The 21,139-nt window shown below is 49.7% G+C and overlaps 1 protein-coding gene and 1 long non-coding RNA gene across 3 annotated transcripts in view; one reads left to right on the top strand and one right to left on the bottom strand.

The window, feature by feature from the left end:
* The window catches only part of SEPTIN8 (septin 8), a 34,539-nt gene that overhangs the window by 7,767 nt on the left and 5,633 nt on the right, over positions 1–21,139 (top strand). For both annotated transcript variants that reach the window (XM_064388137.1, XM_064388138.1), the window contains exons 2-9: positions 8,481–8,595; positions 9,827–10,022; positions 10,662–10,848; positions 16,368–16,529; positions 17,912–18,008; positions 18,292–18,460; positions 18,711–18,843; positions 19,514–19,704. In XM_064388137.1, coding sequence (XP_064244207.1) covers positions 8,481–8,595; positions 9,827–10,022; positions 10,662–10,848; positions 16,368–16,529; positions 17,912–18,008; positions 18,292–18,460; positions 18,711–18,843; positions 19,514–19,704 — 1,250 coding nt within the window. The remainder of the gene's footprint in view (positions 1–8,480; positions 8,596–9,826; positions 10,023–10,661; positions 10,849–16,367; positions 16,530–17,911; positions 18,009–18,291; positions 18,461–18,710; positions 18,844–19,513; positions 19,705–21,139) is intronic.
* LOC135280331 (uncharacterized) lies at positions 7,306–8,734 on the bottom strand. Its single transcript, XR_010347332.1, has 2 exons — positions 7,786–8,734; positions 7,306–7,503 (listed from the first exon to the last, which is right to left on the bottom strand). It is a non-coding gene; the product is annotated as an uncharacterized LOC135280331 (long non-coding RNA).

The raw sequence follows: 21,139 nt of genomic DNA, 5'->3' as shown, positions 1-21,139 counted from the left end.
GAAGTGGCGCTGAAGGCAGTGCCCTGAGCTCGGCTGTGTGCTCCCGAGTGCTGAGGAGCAGGCTGGTGCAGAGGATGCAGTCCCTGCTCCGGGCTGGCTGCTGGGAGTGCTGGCATCCGCCCGGTTGCTGGGATACAGCACAAGGTGTGCCCAGGAATCCAGCGTTTGGCACCAGCGCCTTGGATACAGGAAAGCAATTAAGGAGTGTGCCTAAGGAGTTCCTCCCTTCAGAGGAGCTTGGCTTTCTCACTGAAACCCCTGTCCACCTAGTTAGGGAGAGGCTGCAGTGTGTGCTCAGCGCTGGGTTTGGCCGCTGTGCAGCAGAGCCTTTGCTTCCCGAGACTGCCCTGGGGCACGTGGGACATTGTGAAACCTTGGCACTGGCCCAGGGGTGTTTTGAAATATTTGTTTTCCATAGGTGCTGAGCATTGCACTTCGCAGTGCACTCGCTGGTCACTCGCTGGTCTTAAAGTTTGTGAATCGCTCTTAAAAATGGGACCAAAAGATAAAGGCAGGAGCCTCAGCGCCTGACCCTTCTTGCTTCTGTAATATAAGTGGCTCTGATTTGTACTTGGCATGTCTTGGTGGTGACTCCATATGCGGTTTCTTCAGTGATGTTTTTGCCTGCCTGCAGTGCAGCTGGGAGCCAGGAGGGATATGAATAAAGGCTCGAGTGTCTGGGAAAATTCTTGGCATTCTTAGAAGAGCGGTTTAACGGGCTAGGGGGGCTGGGAATTGTGTTGGTTTAGTGTGAGGTTTTTTGGGGGGACTCCAGTATAGGCTGGAAGCTGATTGTGAGCATGCAGCAACTGGAGAAGGCTGGCTGGCACAGCATCCCACGCACGCAGAGCTGGCTTGGATGTGGCTGTGCTGCTGTGTGCTGCCTGTTGGAAAACAAGGAAGGGAAGGCACTTGGGGCTCTGCCCTGCCATTGCTGGAGGGAAGAGCAGTGCTAGGCATCACCATGTTACCTTTTACAGCTCCTTAGGGTTGCTACAGCAGAGAAAAACAACAGTTGCCCTCCCTGCACAGGCGTGGAAGGCTCATGGTCTCAGGTGCATCCTGGTTGAGTGACCATGTGCCACCACCAGAGCTGGCAGGAGGCAGCAGAGAAGATTAATCTCTTCATCTTCTATTGTTGGTATCGTAAGATAAGTGGTAAATCAGCAGAAACCCCACATCTGTGGGCTTGTTTTTTGTTCCTTTCTTCTTTCCCTGGCCTGTTATTAAGTGCTACATGATGAGGATCTGAATTTTAAGCCCATGTTTAAGATTAATTGAAAACCTTCAGAACTGGCTGTGTGCTTGCACTTCACAAATCTCCTTGAGATTAGGTGCCATTTAGATGTGACCATCCACTGGCCAGCCCCCCTGAATGTGCTTCATCTTGTCTCCAGTGCCAAAGGCACCCACAAGGTCACGCCTACACCACCTCTGCTGAGCCCTCTGCTAAAACTGACTCTGCTCAGAATCCTCTCACTGTCAGATCTGGTCTCATTACCTCTCTTGGACCATCTCCTTGTGCTTAATAGGCTGCAAAGTGCAATCTCATTCACTGGTGCTGTTACACATCTAATAGTTATTAGCCTGTGAGTACAAGGTAATGTTTTCATGTGTGTTAGCGAGCGTTTTGAATGTTGCTCACACCACAGAGGTGTTTTTCTTATATGGGGTGTTACTGTTAAGTGCCCCTCAGCTCTGAGCTAGGCAAAAGACATGTTTTCTTCACGGAAACATGAGTCCACGCTCACTGCTGTTGCTTTGTGGATGTCAAGTGGCATTTATTGAGCCAGCATTCAGAGATGGAGAGATTCTCCAGAGAGGTAATTTGTCAAATTTTCCTGCATTGATCCAGAAGCTGGGCCAAGCCCCAGGGAGTGCCTGCTTGGACAAAGAAGCTGAATTTGGCTCCTGACACTGTTTGCCCAAAGGTCTCTAGGCAAGTACTCAACTGCTCCATGACTCAGTGTACTTGTGAAATGATGATAACTACAAGGCCCTTGTAAGGAATCTTGCAGGGGTGGGCATTTGGGGGAGGTTGTGGGGCTGGGCTGGGGTCCTGCATGTGCTGGACCCTGAGGTGCCCCTCTCTGTTTGGTGGTTTGTGGAGCTGCTGCCCAGCCTGAGAGGGGCCAGGCAGTGCCTGTGGCTGCCCCTGCAGCTGCTGCCGTGCCAGCACACAGGAGCCTGTACCTGGGACCAGCTTGCCCTGCTTGGGCTGGGTAAACAGCCCAATGTCACTCAGTCCTTTCTCTGCTCAGCTGCAGAACCACACTCCCTGCACCAGGATGGAATGATTCCTGGTTCCGTGTCTTTCCATGCCGGAGACAAGGGAATAGCATCCTACAAACGCCACTGGGGCATGTATTAATCTTTGTGTTGCACACACTGTTGTGGATTGTGGCTGGGGCACCGAGGGTGAAGTCATTGTTTTGTGCCCACAGCAGTGCCCAGCTGTGCCGGGTGCCAGAGCTCTGCAGTGGCACCGTGGCCGTGCAGGGTTTGGGGAGCCCCCCCTGCTCTTCCTGCTGCTGCTCTGAGTCACTCTGCTCAGGAGCCTGCAATCTGCTAGCTCTGCTTTTTCCTTCTGCTTTGACTCGGCTGTGAATCGGAGGGGAGAGGATCTGTGTGTGCCTGGCACTCCACGGCCACGTGTTCCCTGCAGGGCAAAGCAGTGCTCCCCTGGGAATAGCCAGTGCCACGGACCTGCTGCAGGGCATCGTGTGACACACATGATGCCTGGACCCGGGCTGCAAAGCACTGGAGGATTTGTCAAGGTGTCATCCAGGATTGAGGAATTTGGAAACAAAAGTCTGCCTCAGTAGTGGGAATGGAAGTGCTGTGGAAAAGCACCATGCAGATGTTGTGTTGTGCCTCTTTGTGTTTTCTAAGTGTGCGTGTAAAATGTAAATGGGGGAACTCTGGGAAGAGAAGGACCTGAAATACAGCTGCCTGGTGAGCTCTTGGAAGACACAAGCTTCTCTGTGTGGGGCTGGCATGGATGGGGCTGCACCCTGGTCACAGATCCCGGGCTGGTGATGCAGAGGTGCTGGAGGCAGCGTTTGGAGCAGCAGACACCTTTGGGTTGAAGGTCACTGCTCCAGTGTAAGCCCTATTCATGTAGCAGAAAGGAGAGAAAACTCAATTTCTTTACTTCTTCCCTGTAGGTCTTTGCTGTTTGGCCTTGGAAAATGTCAGCTATTCATCTTTTCACTTATGTTCTGCTGGGCTGTAGAAAATGGAAAGGGCAGCTCAGATACAGAAAAGTTCTGTGCTATCCCTCAGGGTAAACGTCCAGGAGTCATCACTGTTTATCAGCTAAAGCATGTGATGTTTTGTTTTCCATCTTGATTTTATTCACCAGTTCCTTGTATGCTGATGAAGCAGGGCCCAGAGTTTACAAGTCCCATCATGCCAGGTTCATCATTCAAAAAAAAAAAGTATCACCATTTATGATTGAGGCATTCAATTACGCTTTTGTTTACCCATATGCTTTCACCTGCATCATTCAGGAAAAGAAGCCCAAGGGCTGTCTCAAGCAGGAAACACAAGCACATGTCACTAAGGAGAATTTTGTGGTGGGACTGATTGAAAGATGATACTTCTAGAGATATTTATTTTTTTTTAACCAACTGATATCAGAATGATCTTCTCTGTACAAGGTCCACTCTGTTTATAGTGCTCCTGGTGAAAGCAAAGGAAGCAGGGCAGCGCCTCTCAAAGCAGTCAGCTGAATGTGGAGCTGGTCCCGCTGCTGACATTCCCCTGGGTTGTGCAGGCAGTGGTAAAACCACTTTTCCTGGAATGAGCTGCTGAAAAATGTAATGACGCAGAGTGAAACTGATGCTAATTTGGAGGTGAAGCATGAAGAGAAACTGTGATCAGGTTTTTATTTTTTGAAGAATCATAGGCACACAGTTTGAAGCTGTAGCCTGTGCACTTCTCTCAGGTTTCTTCGCTGTCTATGAAGAAGAGCCAGATTAGTATGTGATGCTGTGTTGACCCTCTTATGGGGGTCTGGATTTGGTCTTCCTGATTGTGTTTCTCTGCTGCCTTTTCTTGTTTGACTTGCAGTAAAGGGCCAAATAACATCTCCTCTGCAGTGGATGTGGTCTGTGGCCAGCTGCCCACGGCAGCTCTGCTCCATCTGCCTGCCAGCCCTGCGGTCCTGCCGCCTTGGCGACCTGGGCTCTGAGCTGGTGTGGGTTTGGAGGGCAGATTTTGGTTCCCTGGGCAGCTCTGAGCTGGTGTGGCCACAGGAATGGGCTGGTGTGCCATTGTGCATCCCAGATGCATCCTCAGCCTCCAGGAGCTGGGGTGCCTGGTGCATTATGGTGCATTTCAAGCACTGTGGTTGGAGCTTTCATTTCAGTTCTTGTGGTGCTCAGCTCTTGTGGTGTCCATCTGTGCTACCGAGGACATATCTGTCTTTCTGCTGCTAAGAAATGGGTTCTGTGATGTTGCTGTTGAATCAGAACTGGAGATACATAAGATATCTGATACACCCCTCTGGGATGGCTATTGTTCTTGTGGCCATGCCCCAGATGCTATTTCTGTGCCTGTTGCCTGGACAGAACATTTGTGAAAACGTAAGGACTTAGGATTTGAAAATACATAAGTTCTGCTCTGACCTTATGATGAATCTTTCACAAAATATGATTTATCCCCTTGGCTCTCTGCTTCAAGCCTGAAGATCAGCTCAAGGCATAGAAATCTTTGAAGAGCATGTTCAAAACCTGCAAGTAAACCCCTGGCAGCTCATAGGGTGTTATGCCCCATCATAGGGTGTTATTAATGACCCAAGAAGGGATGTTCAGGGCCGCAGTTGCTGTTTGAGGTGAGGGTTCCCACCTGGAGCCATTGCAGACTATTAATTATCATGTTGTGCAGTGGTGAAATGGGCTTCAGGAAAGGTTGGCTGCCTCGTGGTTATTTGCAGCCCCAGGATGGGGTCCTGGTAAAAAGCAGCAGAGCTCTCTCTGCAGGCTGTGAGATGGAGGGAGCTGGTTCACACTGGGTGCTGTGGAGGGCAGGAGTGTGCAGGACCAGTGCAGCTGGAAAGGGCAGGGCTGTGTTCCTCCTGGCTCTTCCCTGGCTGATCCCAGCTGGCTCTGCCGTATGACCTGCCCAGCTCCTGCCCTGCAGGGCAGTCTCATTGCAGGCAAAAGAATAGAGAAAGCTCTACTGAAATCCTTAGCTTTTGTTTAAAACAAACAGAAACACCAACAAAACCCCCCTACATTGCTGCATTAGTGCTGCCCTCATTTATTGCAGCATTCATGTTCTGGATTGATTATTTATGCTGAGCGTGGCAGGCTGGCTGCTTCTGCTGGAAGGGGTTCTGTTTGGAGTGTGACCTTGTCTTCACTAGCAGGTGAACTTTCAAGCTGTCCTTGGGCCACCCAGAAGGGCTGGTCATTTGGGGCTGCTGACTCGGGCTGTGGGCAGGTTCCTCTCCAGCACAGCTCCACACACCAACTCCACGAGTGAGCAGTGCTTGTATTCACGAGGCTGTCAGGTTTCCAGGCTCGATGGATTGGAGGGAAGGAATAAAACAGTGTCAACTTTTCCCCCCCTTTCTTTATTTTCCTAGTCTTCCTACTTCCCAGCAGCTGTTGCCATTGTTTATCCTAACACAGCGAAATCCCTTTGGAGCTGAATGACAGCTGAACACACTGCAAACACAGCAAATGGTTTTCTGCTTTGGTATCAGCAGTGCCTTGAACTTGAACCAGGTTGTTTCTGCTGCTTACAGAAATAAAGGAAGCTGCATTTCAAGGTCACTGGTAAAAATTATTCCTCTGAAGTTTGGCTCATTGATTTAACAGCTTTGAGAGATGGCAGGCAGCTCTGAGTAGGTGTATTCCTGTCCTGCAGTGAGCAGCAACTGAGTGCCAAAAAAAGAAGAGAAAAAGCCCTGTGTGGATGCATTTGGGTTTCCTGCAGCCAAGGCATGACCGAGTTCTCAATGCAGCCTTGCCTGGCTGGAGCCTATTTAAATGCAGCCTTGCTGAGCTGGAGCCTATTTTAAATCTCCAGCAGTGGTGCTGCCTGTTGCCTGGAAACCTCCTCCCAGCCTCAGGCACTTTCAGCCTAATCATAGCCATCGGCAGCCTTTATTTATTTCCCATCCAAAATGTCATTCCAGGCTTCTGGTTTGTGTTTTTGTTTGCTTGTTTTTGTTTGTTACTTAAAGTGAAAAGACACAAAGTGTAAGCCTCAGGCCCGGTGCCTTTCTGTGGGAACAGCCTGCCCGGCTGTCACCGCATTGCAGAGCTGGGAGCTGGCATTTGGAGCTCGGGGAGGTGGTGCCTCAGAGGGACACGGGCAAGACGAGAAACGGGGGCTGAGAGGTTGGGCTGAGAGCCTGAGGAGCCCCCGAGCTCTGCTGGTGCCTGCAGTGGCTTCCTGTGCCTTGTGACAGCCTCTGCTCTGAGGAAAGACAGACCTCATCAGCTGTGAGTCTGCCCAGCTCAGTGTCCCAGGTTCCCCTTGTGCCACCCCATGTGAGATCCACAGCTCAGCATCTGGCTGACTGGAGCGGCACAGGTTCACCTTTAAAACACCCTGTGGGCTCTGAGTTGTAGCTCCTTTAAAACACCCTGTACCCCGGGCTCTGAGTTGTAGCTCCTTTAAAACATCCTGTGCACCCCGGGCTCTGAGTTGTAGCACCTTTAAAACATTCTGTACCCCGGGCTCTGAGTTGCAGCTCCTTTTAAACACCCTGTAATCTGGGCTCTGAGTTGCAGCTCCTTTAAAACGCCCTGTGTACCCCGGGCTCTGAGATGCTCACAGCATCTCCCTGTGCTGACAGGGGAATGGAAGAGAGTTAAACTTGGAGATCTCCCTGTCTTAGGGGCTGTTTTTGTTTTTAATTCTCTTAAACTCTGGTCATCTCACAACCTTAATTGCTGACATCAGTTACACATGGAAACTTTAAATGGTTGTTCTTTCTGCTAAGTTTGTGAGTGTGATTGGTCCTGATTGGACAGAATAGGATGGATCACAGGAGCCCAGCTATGATTCAATTGTGTTTTTGTCCAGGGAGTCTCTTGGGAGAGCACTGGGCTAAAATAATCTGAAAGTGGGTAAAAAACGCTAAATGGGACAGCCAGAAGGTTTGTGTGTGAGGCATGGAAGTTGTTTCAGCTGTTTGCAGGTTGTTCTTGTGATTTAAATTATTTATTTTACAAGACTGAGAATATTTGTTCTACCAAAGGCAGAGCTGAAGGGGGCTTTGACTCAAGATGCAGTTGAACAAAGGTTTGTGTTTTGTTTAGCAACCTTACTGCAGGCACAGAGCAGTACACAAGGCTTATCACATCATTTATTTTCCTCTTGACTTCATTTAAGTTTGACAGGCAGCTTAGGCTCTTCTCGGGGATGCCCTTGTCTCTCAGTCTTAGTGGTGGGACATTAAATTCCAGTTGTCAGGAACAGACAGAAGAACCAGAGCCAAACCAAGGGCAGACATTTTTTTTCCATTCCCATCTTCTGTATGTGCTGGTGATTAAGAAAAACAATCAATTGCCAAAGAAATTGTGGGGGTGAATTAATCACAATTCATTCTCTGAAGTCCTGTCTCCTTGCTTTTCCATGGGTGAATAAGAGTGCCAGAGGGGCTCCATGGACTGGTCTGTCCCTGGGTTCAGACATCATTTCTTAGTTGTGCAGAGAGGTGTGAATCTGTTGAAATTCCAAACTTTCCTGGTTTTAGCCACTAGAAAGAGAAATTATCCTTCTGTCAGCTCCTCTTTGCTGGACTTTCTAGCTGCTCTGCCTTACCTTTCTGTACAGCACAGGTCGTAGAGCTGCTGTCTCTCGGATTTTGTTGTCTTAGTTCCTGAGCAAAACCTCTACAGGTGATCCGCTTCCGTGGGGGAGGGAGGGAACAGAAGGGAGAGCAAAGTGCACACGGGGGAGGCAGGAACAGGAACAGCAGAGGAACAGTGGAAACTGTGTGGTCACAGATGGTGAAGCAGGAGGGTTCCCTGCCCTGCCCGAGCCACTGGCACACCCAGTGCCTGAGCGAGCAAACCTCGCTGCTTGTGGCCACAGCAAAGGGGCAAAGACAAGTGCTCAGGGAAAATGCACAGTCTGTCAAGCTGAATTCACTGCTGGAGGGTTTGAGACAATAAAGTACAAAAAAAAAGTCGAAGAGAAATGAGTGCTAAAACGCACCGTGGTAGGTTTTCCTTCACTAATCTCTCCCAGCTGCAGTAGTTGAAGCTCACACTAGTGTTTTCTTTACTTTGGAGCCTGGTAGCCTGGTTCTCCCAGCCCGCCAGAAGATCAGTATTTCACACCCTCTTTCCTGTTGTTGGTGGCTGTTGGGGGGTTTGTGCTGTGGTGTGCCAAGCACAAGCGCTTGAGGGCACCGCTGGGCTTTGCAGTGCCCAGGAGGGTGGGTGATCTTGCTCTCATCAGCCTCATTTGCCATCTCAGTGCAGTTTGCTAATCTGGCTTCTTCTCCCTGGCAGAATGAAGAGAAGAGGAACCTTTCCCTGGGGGGCCATGTGGGCTTCGACAGCCTCCCGGATCAGCTGGTCAGCAAGTCTGTCACACAAGGCTTCAGCTTCAACATCCTCTGTGTGGGTGAGCACAGTCCTTGCAAACAGGCATGGGGGAGGCTGGGACCAGCATTTGCTGAGTGTCCTGCTATGCCACAAGCCTTGGCAGTGACTGCAGCAAGTCAGAAATGCCAAACTCTTAAAAAACACATTGAGTCAAGGCAGGAGAATTTCTGTAATCAGTGGGTTATTGCTCATCATCTCTGCTGCAATAGCTTTGCAATAGGAGGGATCAAAGGAAGGCTGTATATAGCAAGTTAAGTGTTTCCATATGCTGACTGGGGTGGCTGCATGACCAGCTTTTGCTGGGTGTGATGTCTAGGTAGATACAGTCAGATGCACCATGGGTTATGTGAGAGCTGCTGTTGGTAACTTGGTTATTTCTGAGTGTGAGCCTGCCCCCCAAATCTGGGCACAAGAGGTTTGTGTCTGAGCTGTGCCTAGTCAGTGCTTTCCAGGTGTCAGAGGGCATGAAGCATGGTCATCTCTGTGCTTAGAAAGGGAAGGGGACTGTTCCTTACTGACTTTAAAATAATCTCGTCATATTCTTGGCTTTTAATTTTGATATTGATGTGATCTAGCAGGCAATACTTGCTGGAGTACTAGAGACCAATTCCTTTCAGTGATGAGATGAGCATCATTTCTTTTTTGGCTGGTTCTTTTATGGTGTATGGGGTCTGAAGTATGGTAACCTGCTAGACCAGCAGAAATACAGCAGCTCCTACAGCTTTCTATAGACTGTGCAGTGAAGGTTATTTCCTTAGATTTCGCCTCTCTTCACCCCCATGACCAATAGGGCTGTGTGTCATGAATAAAGAGTTTAAATGAGGCTCCTTCTAGGCCAAACTGGAAAATGTCAGTCTTGTTTCATTACCAGGAATAGCAGTTCAAAGCCTTTCTGGCTCACAAACAGCTTGTCAGCCAAATATTCTGGGATAGAGATTTTTGTGATGCATCCCAGGTGTCCTTCAACAGCTACTAAAATTGTCCTCTCCACAGCTTCTCTAGTGCAGAATCCCAGGCAAAGTCAGGGGTCATGGAGAGGAGAACAGTGTGCTTTGCTGTGCTGCTGTGATTTGTGTGACACCTGTCTGTGTGACACCTGTGTGACAATTACATGTCTGTCCACGAGCAAAGGTGGCGACCTTCCGCAGTGCCATCCAGTTCTCTAATTAATTATTAATTATTCTCTAACATGCTTTGAAGTACCTGTGGCAAATTCACGCTGCAGTGAGCTGCTGGTTTGTCCTCCCCAGGTGAGACTGGCATTGGGAAGTCCACGCTGATGAACACCCTCTTCAACACCACCTTTGAGACGGAGGAGGCCAGTCACTACGAGAGCGCCGTTCGCTTGCGGCCGCGCACCTACGACCTGCAGGAGAGCAACGTGCACCTGAAGCTGACCATCGTGGATGCAGTTGGATTTGGGGATCAGATAAATAAGGACGAAAGGCAGGTCTTGTGCCATCTGCTCGGCGTTTCTGCCTCGTGCTTAGGCGTCAGCTGCCTGCGGTTCCCCTTGCAGCGCTGCAGGAGTGTCTGTGGCTCTGGTAAAGGAGTCGCTGCCTGAGTGGCTCTGGGGACAAAGGGTAGAGGGTGAGCAGCAAAAAGAGAGGTCACAGGAGGTCTTTGCAGCAGAGATTGCTGTCCTCCAGGAGTATGAGCTATTAGCCAGCTGTCCTTAAAGCAGGGTCAGGAATTATCTGTTCTGAACTTGTCTCATTTAACTACACAGACATCTTGTTCAAGCCCCAGGTAAAGGCTTTCTGGGATTCCAAGGTGTCTCCTTGGTCATGTTGCATTGCTGCAGAAAGATGGCTGAGCCCTGAAATCTGGGCAGAGTTTGATATGGTGCAGTAGTCATCTTTCTGTGCTCCACTGTCCTTAGGCTTTGCAGTGCAGCCTCAAGAATCTCCTTTGAAATATAATGTCTGTGTGTAAACACCACACTTTTCCCATTGCAAAGCTGAATTATTTGAGTCTTATAACTTGTTTTTAAGTGATATCATGGAACGTCTGTGAGAATTCCTTCAGCCTTTAGACTGTTAGATTTGTGCTGCAGTGGCTGGTTTGCTAATGGGATGGTTTTAGTTACAGGCCAATCGTAGAGTACATTGATACGCAGTTTGAGAACTATTTGCAAGAAGAGCTGAAAATCCGCCGGTCTCTCTTCAACTACCACGACACGAGGATCCACGTCTGCCTCTACTTCATCACCCCCACCGGCCACTCGCTCAAGTCCTTGGACCTGGTGACAATGAAGAAGCTGGATAGCAAGGTAGGCGCCTGGAGACTACGGTCCCTCTTCCTGGAATGCTTCTGTTGGTGCTGATTGTCCTGTGGAAGGTTTTGTTCCTCCTGTGCAAGTGCTGCACTCCTTCCTGCGAGGTGGCTGAGCCATTCTTAGGACTCTGGTAAAGCTTTGTCTGGCCTGGGGGTGTTTTCAGTGCTTGTTTTCTCACTGACTTTCCTGAAGAATGTTAGGGAAAGCCTGTTTTCCTGTTGGTTGTGTAAATTCCAGAGTGTCGCTCTACTGTAAGAGTCTTACCCAGATTAGCTGATATTTATCAAAGCCATTAGCTGCAGCTCTGGTGGGTGTGCAGGTGAGGATGCCTTCCAGCTTCAGCAGTTAAATTGTGGAGTCCCCTTTGCTGCCCTGACCTGTCAGCAGGCACAGAGGGGCTCTCCCAAAACTGTAATTGTCCTAAGGTGGTGGCCAGTGCCGAGGAGACAAGGCTGAGAGAAGCATTGGCTGTGTGTGCTGCTGCACAGGGAGTGTGTGAGCTGGCACTGCCAAGTGATCTGGATAGGAGATCACAGTATCTTCTTAGAGTGTAGATATGGTGAGGAATTCCCAATGCCATAGGAATCCTAGCAGTGGGTGATGAGAGGGTCTGCTGGGGTTGTTTCTTTGTGCATAAGCTATTCTGCCTTAGGGGGCAGGGTGTTACCTAACCAGCTGCTTGCTTATGTTTCTTCAGCTGGGAGCAAGTTTCAGACATAGTTTTGGGTGTTCCAGCTGGCTTCCAGGGAGCTGCAGGAGGCTTCAAAGGTCACTAGTGGCAGCAGAATCTTTTCTTTTCTTCTCAATGATTTCCTGTCTTTCAGAGTATTGTTTTAGCAGCAGGGTGGTTCCTTTCAGGTGGCAGGTGCTGTTCAGCCTGCAGAGGGACAGACATGGCAGGTGAGGCCCTGCAGGACCTGGGGATCCCCTGCATTACACTGGGGGAGCACTCTCCTCTCTGGCTGTTCTCGTGCAGCCCTGTTGGGCTTTCCTGCTGGGTTGAGTTCCCTGTGCAGTCCCTGCTTGCCCTTGCCACCGAGGGCTCCTGGCCTGCTTTCCCTTGGCCCCAGTCCAGGCCAGACACTGGCTTCCTGTTGCAGTGGGCTGTTTGTAGCTTTGGCTGTTACACTGACTTCATCAGGAATCCAAAAACTTTCCCTTAATAAACTTTTGTCTCTTGGTACACTGCCAACATTACATATTCCCAGAAATATTTTTGGAGGAAAGCTTTTGCACTATTGCCCTTGATGCTGGTAGTCCCACAAAGCATTTCTCTCCTTTCCTTCTCATTCCCTACTTTTCCCATCTCCCTGTGGTTGCCTTTAATGTGGTCCTTTGGTAGTACCAAAATAAATCCTTTGTGCTTGTGCACAGATGAAAACTTTGTGCTCAGGCAAACTTTTTATATTTCCAAACTTCCACTTTAATAGCCCTCTCTGGAGTCATTTTACGCCTTTGTTCTCATCTCCCTTCTTGCCACAGCATGAGAACATCCTGGATTTCATGCTGTGGTGGCCTCACACAAGTGGGCACATGGAAATGAATAAGCAAGTGGAGCCCATTGATATTTTCTGGGCATCAGGGATTTATGTTGCATTTCTGCACTGGTGTCATCCCAGGACACGGGAGTGCTTCCCAGGCACTCCCTGAGGGTTTGTGCAGGCAGTGCTGTGCCCCTTTCCCAGTGCAGATGAACCATTTGTGCTGGGGCCTGGCAGGGTGGATGGGGGTGTCAGCAAAGCCCAGGCAGTTCTGCCCTCTCAGTGGGAGCCCTGGTGGTCTCTGAGCAGAGCTGATGTGCCCTGGCCCCTGTCTGCTGCTGTGTGAGCACACCTGAGCCTGCCATTCTTCTTGAGAGCTTTGTGGGGCCCTTGTTTTACAGCTGAATGGAGCCTGTGGAGGTGGAAGGTACATCAGAGGCAATGCTTTGCTCTGTGCTCTGCTGCTCAGCCTCTGGGGCTGGTTTAACAGGGAGTTTGTGGGACTGTGGCTCAGTTCCACCTTTGCTTTAGCCCACAAGTGACATGATGTGTGGTCCTGGGCAGGCTTTTGACTCTCTGTGACAATTCCAATAACCAGTCTTGCTTTTAGTGTAAAGTCTATGAAATCCCTTCTGGGTAAAGCTTTGTAAACAAAATCTTCCATTGTACTGTAAGACAATATCTGTTTGGCTGAGCTCATGGCCAGCTGTTATCTGGGCTATTTAGTTACAGCCAGAGAGCAGAAGCATCTTCAGAAGTGGTTGTAGGTAGATGGAATTTGGCTGGCTGGCTGCTAGTGGGAAGCACATAGGGCCTGACAGGTGTAGACTTTCCACAGGGTTTAGCCTGGGAAAAGGAGGAGATAAATCGTAGCGCATTTGTATCAGATGAGAAGGTGATTTATTGATTTAAAACCCAGCCCTGCCAGGGGAAATGGTGGTGCAGTGTGTGCAGCCATGAGGTCCTGGAGCTCGCTGCTTGTCCTGGATGGTTTTCAGTCACCATGTGCTGTTTGAGCTGTGCCCTCTGAGAGGTGACACATCCTGGGCAGGTGGGGATGCTTCAGGCAGCCTGTGCCTCAGCTCTTTGGCTTCCAAAGTAGGATTTGCCTGCTGGCTTCACTGCAGCTTGCATTCAGGAACAGTCTGGAGATGGGGAAAAATTCAGCTGTGTTTCACAGGGCAGAAGTGCCTACAGTCTTATTGCATCAGCAGAATTATTTTCTACCAAATGACAAGTTCTTGTAAGTTTTATTTTTGGAGATGAGAAGCAACTCTGGTCAGAAAGACTTGAGAAGGAGGTTCATTTTTGTCTGTGTGCATGGGAGCTCCCTGTCCCATCTGAAGCACAGACTTCCTCTGGTCATAATTCCAGCTCCAGCAAAGCCCTCCAGCACATGGACTGACAGGCAAGGGCACACTGCACCCCTGTCACATTCAGTGGGGTCACATGCCAGTAGTTAACTGCATGATTATATGACTAGATATTTAAATAGAGAGTGTTGCTCTTCCATCATTGATGAAAGAATGTTGCTCTAGGATTTTGCCTTCAACCCAAGACCAACATTATTTGTGTGGCCAGAGAACCCTCATGTAGTTCTGGCATTCCTTCCTTTTATTTGAGTTTTGAAACCTGCTCAGAAGAGGTGGCTTTCCTTCTCTAGCTAGATAAATATCAGTTTGTCACTAATCTCTGTGCCAAGGCTTGGCCTTGGCATGGAGGTGGGTGTGGGGAGGGTGCTGTGGGGAGTAGGGTCAGACAAGCAGTTCAGTAGCATCTCAGGGCTCATTGGTTTCTTGTTTCCAAACTTCTATCCCTTGTTCCATCCCTTCTGTGTTGTGAAGGAATGAACCCATTCTAGACTTAGGACACACCCAAATGCCATCTCCATGCCTCCCCAGTGTTGATGTGGCTGTTGATTGTTGGAAACACAACTTGTAAAACCCCTTTGTGCTGTGAACTCGGTGTCAGCAGGTGTTCACTGAGCTGCCTTTTCAAAATACAAGAAATCTGGTTGAGGGCACTCCAGCCAGCCTTGGTCTGTGATTTGAGTGGTGCTGGGACCACAGTGGTGACCACAGAGCAGAGCCTGTCTCCTCTGCTGCTAGAAAGCTGCTCCAGGCTCTGCACCCCTGCACTGCTGCCAGCAGGGCTGAACTGAGTCCCTTGGAAAAAGAAGGGGAAGTTGCTTGGGCTGATTGAAAAGGGATGTGAGCCCTGAGCTGACCCTTTTTCTGTGGGAGATGGTGAATCCAAGCCTCCTCAGGTCTTAGCAGGTCAGGGAGACACCCAGCTGTGGTCATGGCCCTTTTGCCTTTGCAATGAGGGCATGGACCTGCTGAGCAGTGGAGGGAGCAGCAGGCCTCGTTCTGTGGCCTTTGGGAAAAGAGTCCAGGTCAGTGGCTGAGGAAAGAGGAATTTATTCCCTAGATGCATTTGCAATGAGTAAATTTAGACTATTTTCATTCAGAGTAAGTAAATGCTTTTGTGTTTAGTGAGTGCTAAACCACTAAACAGAGACAGGGAAGGGGAGTGATGATGTGGGGAGAACCCAAGAAGTGTGGAAAAAAACACTGACCTACAAAGAACTTGTGCTGGGAAAGCAAGGCCATTTATTTTAATAGGTACCCACTGGAGAGCAACTGGTTGCTGTGAATTTCAGCTCTGTAGGACAAAAAACGTTGGCTGTAGGGAAATGTTAGATGGCAAATCAGACTTTCCTCTTATTTGTCTAAATGCTCATGTTTCACTGCTGTGAGTTTGGCTGCTGTTCAGACAGATGAGTGCTGCTGTTTGTTTAAGCAGTGGTTTCAGTATCACACGTGGCTTTTCTGGGCACAGCAGTGTTATCTAGCACAGGTTCCTGTGACAGATCCAGCCTCACTGTTGCTCTCTTAAGCAAGAGGCCATAATGAACCCCATCATCCCTGATGGATGTGGGAGGTGGCCCGTGTTTGCTTTTGATCTTGTGGGTGCTGGGCACAGGGAGACCCCACTGTGCAGCTGGTGGGTGGCTTTGGAGCCCAGGTGGATGAAGTTGTGTGGGGTACAGTGACTGCTGGCTGATGTGAAACCAAAGCTGAGCAAGAGCAGCATGAAATGAATGTATCTGCTGTATGGCACCCTGCCCCTGTCTCCATATAATCCACGTGGCACAGCCAAGTTGTCATCCTCACCAAGAGGCTCACGGAGTCCTTGGGGAGGGTCATCAGCTGCTGTCAGAGCATCTGAGGAGTCCCTGCTCTCTGCCCTCGAGCACGGGAAGGCCTCACATCAGCTCAGTGTGCGTTTCACCCTTGTGCTTGTCTTGTAGAACATGCTGCCAGCACAGGCAGCGTGGATGGTGACAGCTGGCATGTGACAGCTACACCGTGTCTGCCTCCCTCCTGGTGTGTAACAAAACAGGGAGAGCAGGGCTTTGCTTTGCTCCTTCTGTGCTTCCTGCAGGGTGTGGTGGTGATGTGTTTGCAGGTTTTAGGATGAGGGAAGAGGTGAATTTGACTATATTTCTTAGAAGGTTGATTTATTATATTATATTAAAAAGTGTTATATTAAAGCTATACTAAACTATATAGAGAAAAGAATACATTAGAAGGTTAGGAAAGGAATGAATAATAAAAACTCATGACAGACTAGAGTCCTGACACAGCTGGACTGGGATTGGTCATTAAGTAAAAACAATTCACGTGGAACTAATCAAAGATGCACTTATCATATTCCAAAACATCAAATAATTATTGTTTACATTTATTTTCTAAAGTTTCTCAGCTTCTCAAGAGAAAAATCTTAAAGGGATTTTTCATAAAAATATATCATAATAACAGTGTGTGGTTTATCTAAGTCTTGTACCAAGTGAGTCCTGGAGAACTCTTCCCTCTAGTGTTCAGCTGAGCTGGGCTGCAGCTCCTGTGTGAGCAGAGCTCCAGGGTGATTTTGGGAGATGTCCAACAGCCAGTGGGGCAGGATCTGGGTCACCCCACACAGCTGCTCACCTGTGGGGTGTTTGTCCTGCCTTGCTCCCCTGTGCTCCAGGTGAACATCATCCCCATCATTGCCAAAGCAGACACCATCTCCAAGAGCGAGCTGCACAAGTTCAAGATCAAGATCATGAGCGAGCTGGTCAGCAATGGGGTGCAGATCTACCAGTTCCCCACGGACGACGAGGCAGTGGCTGAGATCAACTCTGTGATGAATGTGGGTAACGCTGCCCCTGCCATCCCTGCCAAGGCTGTGACCAATTCAATTGCTGCACAAAAACACGTCTGAAGGGCAAGTTTAATTGGGAATGTCCAGACGCTGTATCTGTTGGAAAGCTGTGGGTCTCACAGATGCCAAAGGGGGTTGCATACAGAATTAATTAAAATGTGGCTCATGTTTAATCTGGGGGCTCTCTGAAGAAACTTAGCTCTAGAATTTATTTTATTGAATTTTTGAAAAATACTTTCCTCAAAATTAATTCTGTCTGTTCTTTGGCTACTTTGCATTTGAGGAAAAAGGAACTTCGAATAAAATGTGACAGTTAAGATTTACATTAGTCTTGTGACTTAAGGAGGCTGACCAGAGAAAACCCAATTTAAAGTAAAGAAGAAAAATCTTTAATCTCCATTTTGTCTTTTTTGAAGTTCAGAGATCAAATTCAGACCTGACTGAAACACATGAAAAAACACTTTTAAGCTTTTTGTCTCCGAAATCAGAGTGCAGCAATGGCAGTAGAAAGAACTGAAATGTTTCCATATTCATTTTATAAATCAAAAGTAGCTTTTTCATCAAAATGACTGTTTTCCTGCATAGCTGTTTCTGATTAAATGTTTGGTCTTTTCTTTCACTCTTCCCCCTGCCATTTTTTTTAAAAAAACAGTCACCAGTTGGTTTCTGGGTGGACTAGATACATGTTTTCACTCTAATAGTTCCTTTTTGCTGAAATCATTAAAACTGTGGAGGATTCACTCTCACTTAAATAATTGCAAGCTGTGAGTACTGGGGAGAAAAACAGGAGTCATGCTTGTTTGGCTTTTTTTCTTTCCCCTTCCTTCTTCCAATGAAAATATATTTGGCCACTTCTCTATGAGTTCCACCCTTCTGGATCCATTTCTTTTTAAACGTGAAGGATTTTGTCAGCCTCACCCTGCTGAAGCACCCAGTCCCGAGCTGGGTGTCCTGTTTCCTCCTGTGCCTGCTGCCTTGCAGGCTTGGCGGGCAGTGGGGACGTGCTGTGTCCTGCACGTGTCCCTTGCAGTGCCCACACGCTGCCTGCTGTGCCAGGGGCTGTCCCTGCCCCTGTCCCACTCCTCAGCCTGGCAGAGGGATGGAGTGGAGCACTAATGACCATGGTGTTCCTGCAGTGTTCCCCAGCTGGTGCAGCCCAGCGTTGCTGGTAAGCCCTGCTGTGGCCCGGCACCCATCTGTGGTAAAATCCCAGTTTGTAGCAGAGATTGCTGCCAGTGTCAGAAATCGGGAGGTTCAGAGAAGGGGCTCAGGGAAGCAGCTGCTGTGCCTGGGTGAGGGGGAGCTGAGGGCCAGGCTGATCTCTGGGGGCTGCCCCCTGCACTGAGTCCCTGCCCTTGGCTGTGTTTCAGGCTCATCTGCCCTTCGCTGTGGTCGGCAGCACGGAGGAGGTGAAGGTTGGGAACAAGCTGGTGCGAGCTCGGCAGTACCCCTGGGGAGTGGTGCAAGGTGAGGGCCCAAGGCCACCCCAGACCCTCCCAGCCCTGCCCTGTGACAAGCAGTGCAGGCGTGTCCCCTGCACCCCTTGTGGGCTGGCTAGCCCTTCCTTTGAATTGCCACTCCTGCAGCAGGGAGGAGGCTCAGCAGGAATCCCTGCATCCAGGGGCTTGTGTTGTGCCCTGAGCAGCACAGCAGGCTCCTCAGGATGGGGGGATCTGGAGCCAGTCACTTGTGCCCTTGTGTCCCCCCACCACACCTGCAGTTTGCTGACTTGTCCCTTCCCTCCTGTCAGTGGAGAATGAGAGTCACTGTGACTTTGTGAAGCTGCGGGAGATGCTGATCCGGGTGAACATGGAGGATCTGCGCGAGCAGACCCACACCCGCCACTACGAGCTCTACCGGAGGTGCAAGCTGGAGGAGATGGGTTTCAAGGACACAGACCCAGACAACCAGCCCTTCAGGTGAGTGGCCTTCACATCTAGCATCAGTTTAGAGCAAGGCTTTGGTACTGACAGCCCCAAAAAACGGGAGGTTTGTAGGTAAATCTACAGTGCCAGGCTGGAAAATGCCAGCGCTGGGTTTGAGCTTTGCAGCTGATTGGGATGTTCCCTTCCCTGCCTGTTTTTCCAACAGCACAGACAGGCATGCATTTCACCATCACTAACTCATCAGTATCCAGAGAGTCTGCATTTCATTTGCTTTCTTCCCCAGCCTCCAAGAAACATACGAGACCAAAAGGAAAGAGTTCTTGGGTGAGCTCCAGAGGAAAGAGGAAGAAATGAGACAAATGTTTGTTAACAAAGTCAAGGAGACAGAGGCAGAGCTGAAGGAGAAGGAGAGAGAGGTGGGTGTGCCAAAAATTTGCAAGGAACCCAAGCTGCAGCCAGCAGGGAATCTGGGTCTGGGCAATGCATGAATCCTGGAAAGCACATTCCAGCAAACCTCACCAGCCAAAGCACAAACACATCACTGCTTTGGGTGCCTCAGAAACTAGCCTTCCCTGTGCTGTGCCACGTGGAAACACAGCTGCTGCCTGGGGAGTGAAAGCCAGTGGCAGGAGGTTTAGGTGAGCATCCCTGGCACAGAGATTTCCCTCTTGTGGCTCCCTGGACAGCAGAGAAAAGGGGGAAGCTGGGCAGGGGTCCCCAGTCAAACTGAGTCTAGTGGAGACCCCAGTGTGAGGCCTCAGGAAGCAGCTGTGACTGGGGAGGAATTAAATGGGCCATCCTCAGAACTAGTGAGGAACAAAAGATCCTGCAATGCCCCCAGCCCCTGTGCAGAGCCAAAATCCCCTGTGCTCATCTCCAGGGTTCGTGCTGCCTCTGGTCTGCTGTGTGGTGTCAGGCAGAGCTGAATTTATTGTGACTTCCCTGCTTTTGGTGGCACTGGGTGCTGTGTTCTGCCAAGTCCCTGTGGTGGGGATTTGTGTGGGAGGTGTGACAGGGCTCCTGGGGCAGGGTTAGCACAGCCAAAACACGCTGAATGCCGTGCTCAGAGGGTCTGTCTCCTGCCAGCTGCATGAGAAGTTTGAGCACTTGAAAAGGATACACCAGGAAGAGAAAAGGAAGGTGGAGGAGAAGAGGAAGGAACTGGAGGACGAGATGAACGCCTTCAACAGGCGGAAAGTGGCAGTGGAAACCTTGCAGTCCCAATCCTTGCAGGCTACCTCACAGCAGCCGCTGAAGAAGGACAAAGACAAGAAAAAGTAAGTGTCTGAACTGGAGTCTTCCTCCTCTGCCACTGGAAAGCTGGGGGTCTGCTCAGATGCTTTAATGTTTGCTTGGTTGTTTAAACATCACACAGAGAAAAGCGGATTTTGGAATCCTAACTCCCATCCTTCTGATTCTTTGCTGAAAGCAGAGGAGGGATGAGCCCCTCTGTGCCCAAGCACTGCCCAGAGAAGCCTGGGCCGCTGCAGGTGGGAGGGATTTGCAATTTGGGGCCTTTCTCTAACGAATTATGGTGCCAGGGCGTTCGCTCTTGCCTCTGTGCAGCCAGCTCAGGTTGTGAAATGGGGCTCCAAGGCACAGTTCTGATTACAAGAAATTCTTTTCCCCTAAAGGCAGAGTTCTTATCTTAGCTTGCTGCACATTAATTGACGTTGCTGAAGCCAGCAGGAGCAGGGGTATGTAAATATTGGTGTTCCAGCCACCTGATTGTGTAGTGATAGACCAGGAGTGGGACAAACGAGTTTAAAAAGAAAAGGTGTTGGGGGGGTTATCCTGCTTCCAATTCAAGCCAGTCTCTAAGGAGCACTGGCTAGGGAGCAAAATAAGGAGCATGTCATGCAAACTGGTAATTCTGCTATTGCAGCATTTTTTTGTTACTTCCCATTGCATGAAGGAGCTCAGGACTCAGAACTGCATTCTGTCAAACCCAGAGCAGGCTGGTGGCAAGGTTTTCTGAGCCTCTTAATGATGGCAAGAAAAAAAGGACCACGAAGAGTAGCAGTACCCAAGTTTGTGCTTGACAGCACAGCATTCAGCTTCTCACTGCTGATGAGATCTTGTGGTCTGTCATTCCCTGCTGTGAGCTGCAGCACCAGAGGAGCTCATTCTGTGTACTGACATCCTAGCAATTTGTTTCTTCCTGTGGAAGATAACGGGGTAGATTGCTGGAGTGTTTTGTTGGAATGTAAATGTGCTGGTGCTAAAACCAAAGCCTCTCTTCTGCTGGCATGCTCTGGGTGTGGCCCACCTCACACACAGTATAGATGGTTTGTAAAATTCTGTGCTGAAAATAGGGTTTGATCTCAATTAGGAGCTGAATCCTAGGGCTTTCTTGGACCCAGGACTGCTTTGGGGAAGGTGAGCACAGTGGTAACTTGTGCCAGCAGCTGGCAAGGAGTGTGAGCATGGGCCAAGAAATGCTGCAGCTTCCCCTCTCTCCTTCTGGCTGCAACAGAAGAGGTTTTCCTGCACTTTGCTGGGTTTAGCCCACCTCCAGCTGTGAGTCTGGATCATTGCTCTTCAGGGTAGCAGCAGAAACGAGCCGTGCTCAGGAGCAGGGCTGGGAGGCAGCTGGGTGGCACGCAGAGATCCGAGGGGCACCCACAGCCTGGGCTCTGCACACTGGGGACCCCGTGGTGCTGGGGCTGGGGGCTCTGGGGCACAGCTAGGGGAGGTGCACCAGGGTGGCTT

The sequence above is a fragment of the Passer domesticus genome, chromosome 13 (genome assembly GCF_036417665.1).
Source record: "Passer domesticus isolate bPasDom1 chromosome 13, bPasDom1.hap1, whole genome shotgun sequence".
Lineage (NCBI taxonomy): Eukaryota > Metazoa > Chordata > Aves > Passeriformes > Passeridae > Passer > Passer domesticus.
This window is presented reverse-complemented; position numbering and strand designations above follow the sequence as displayed.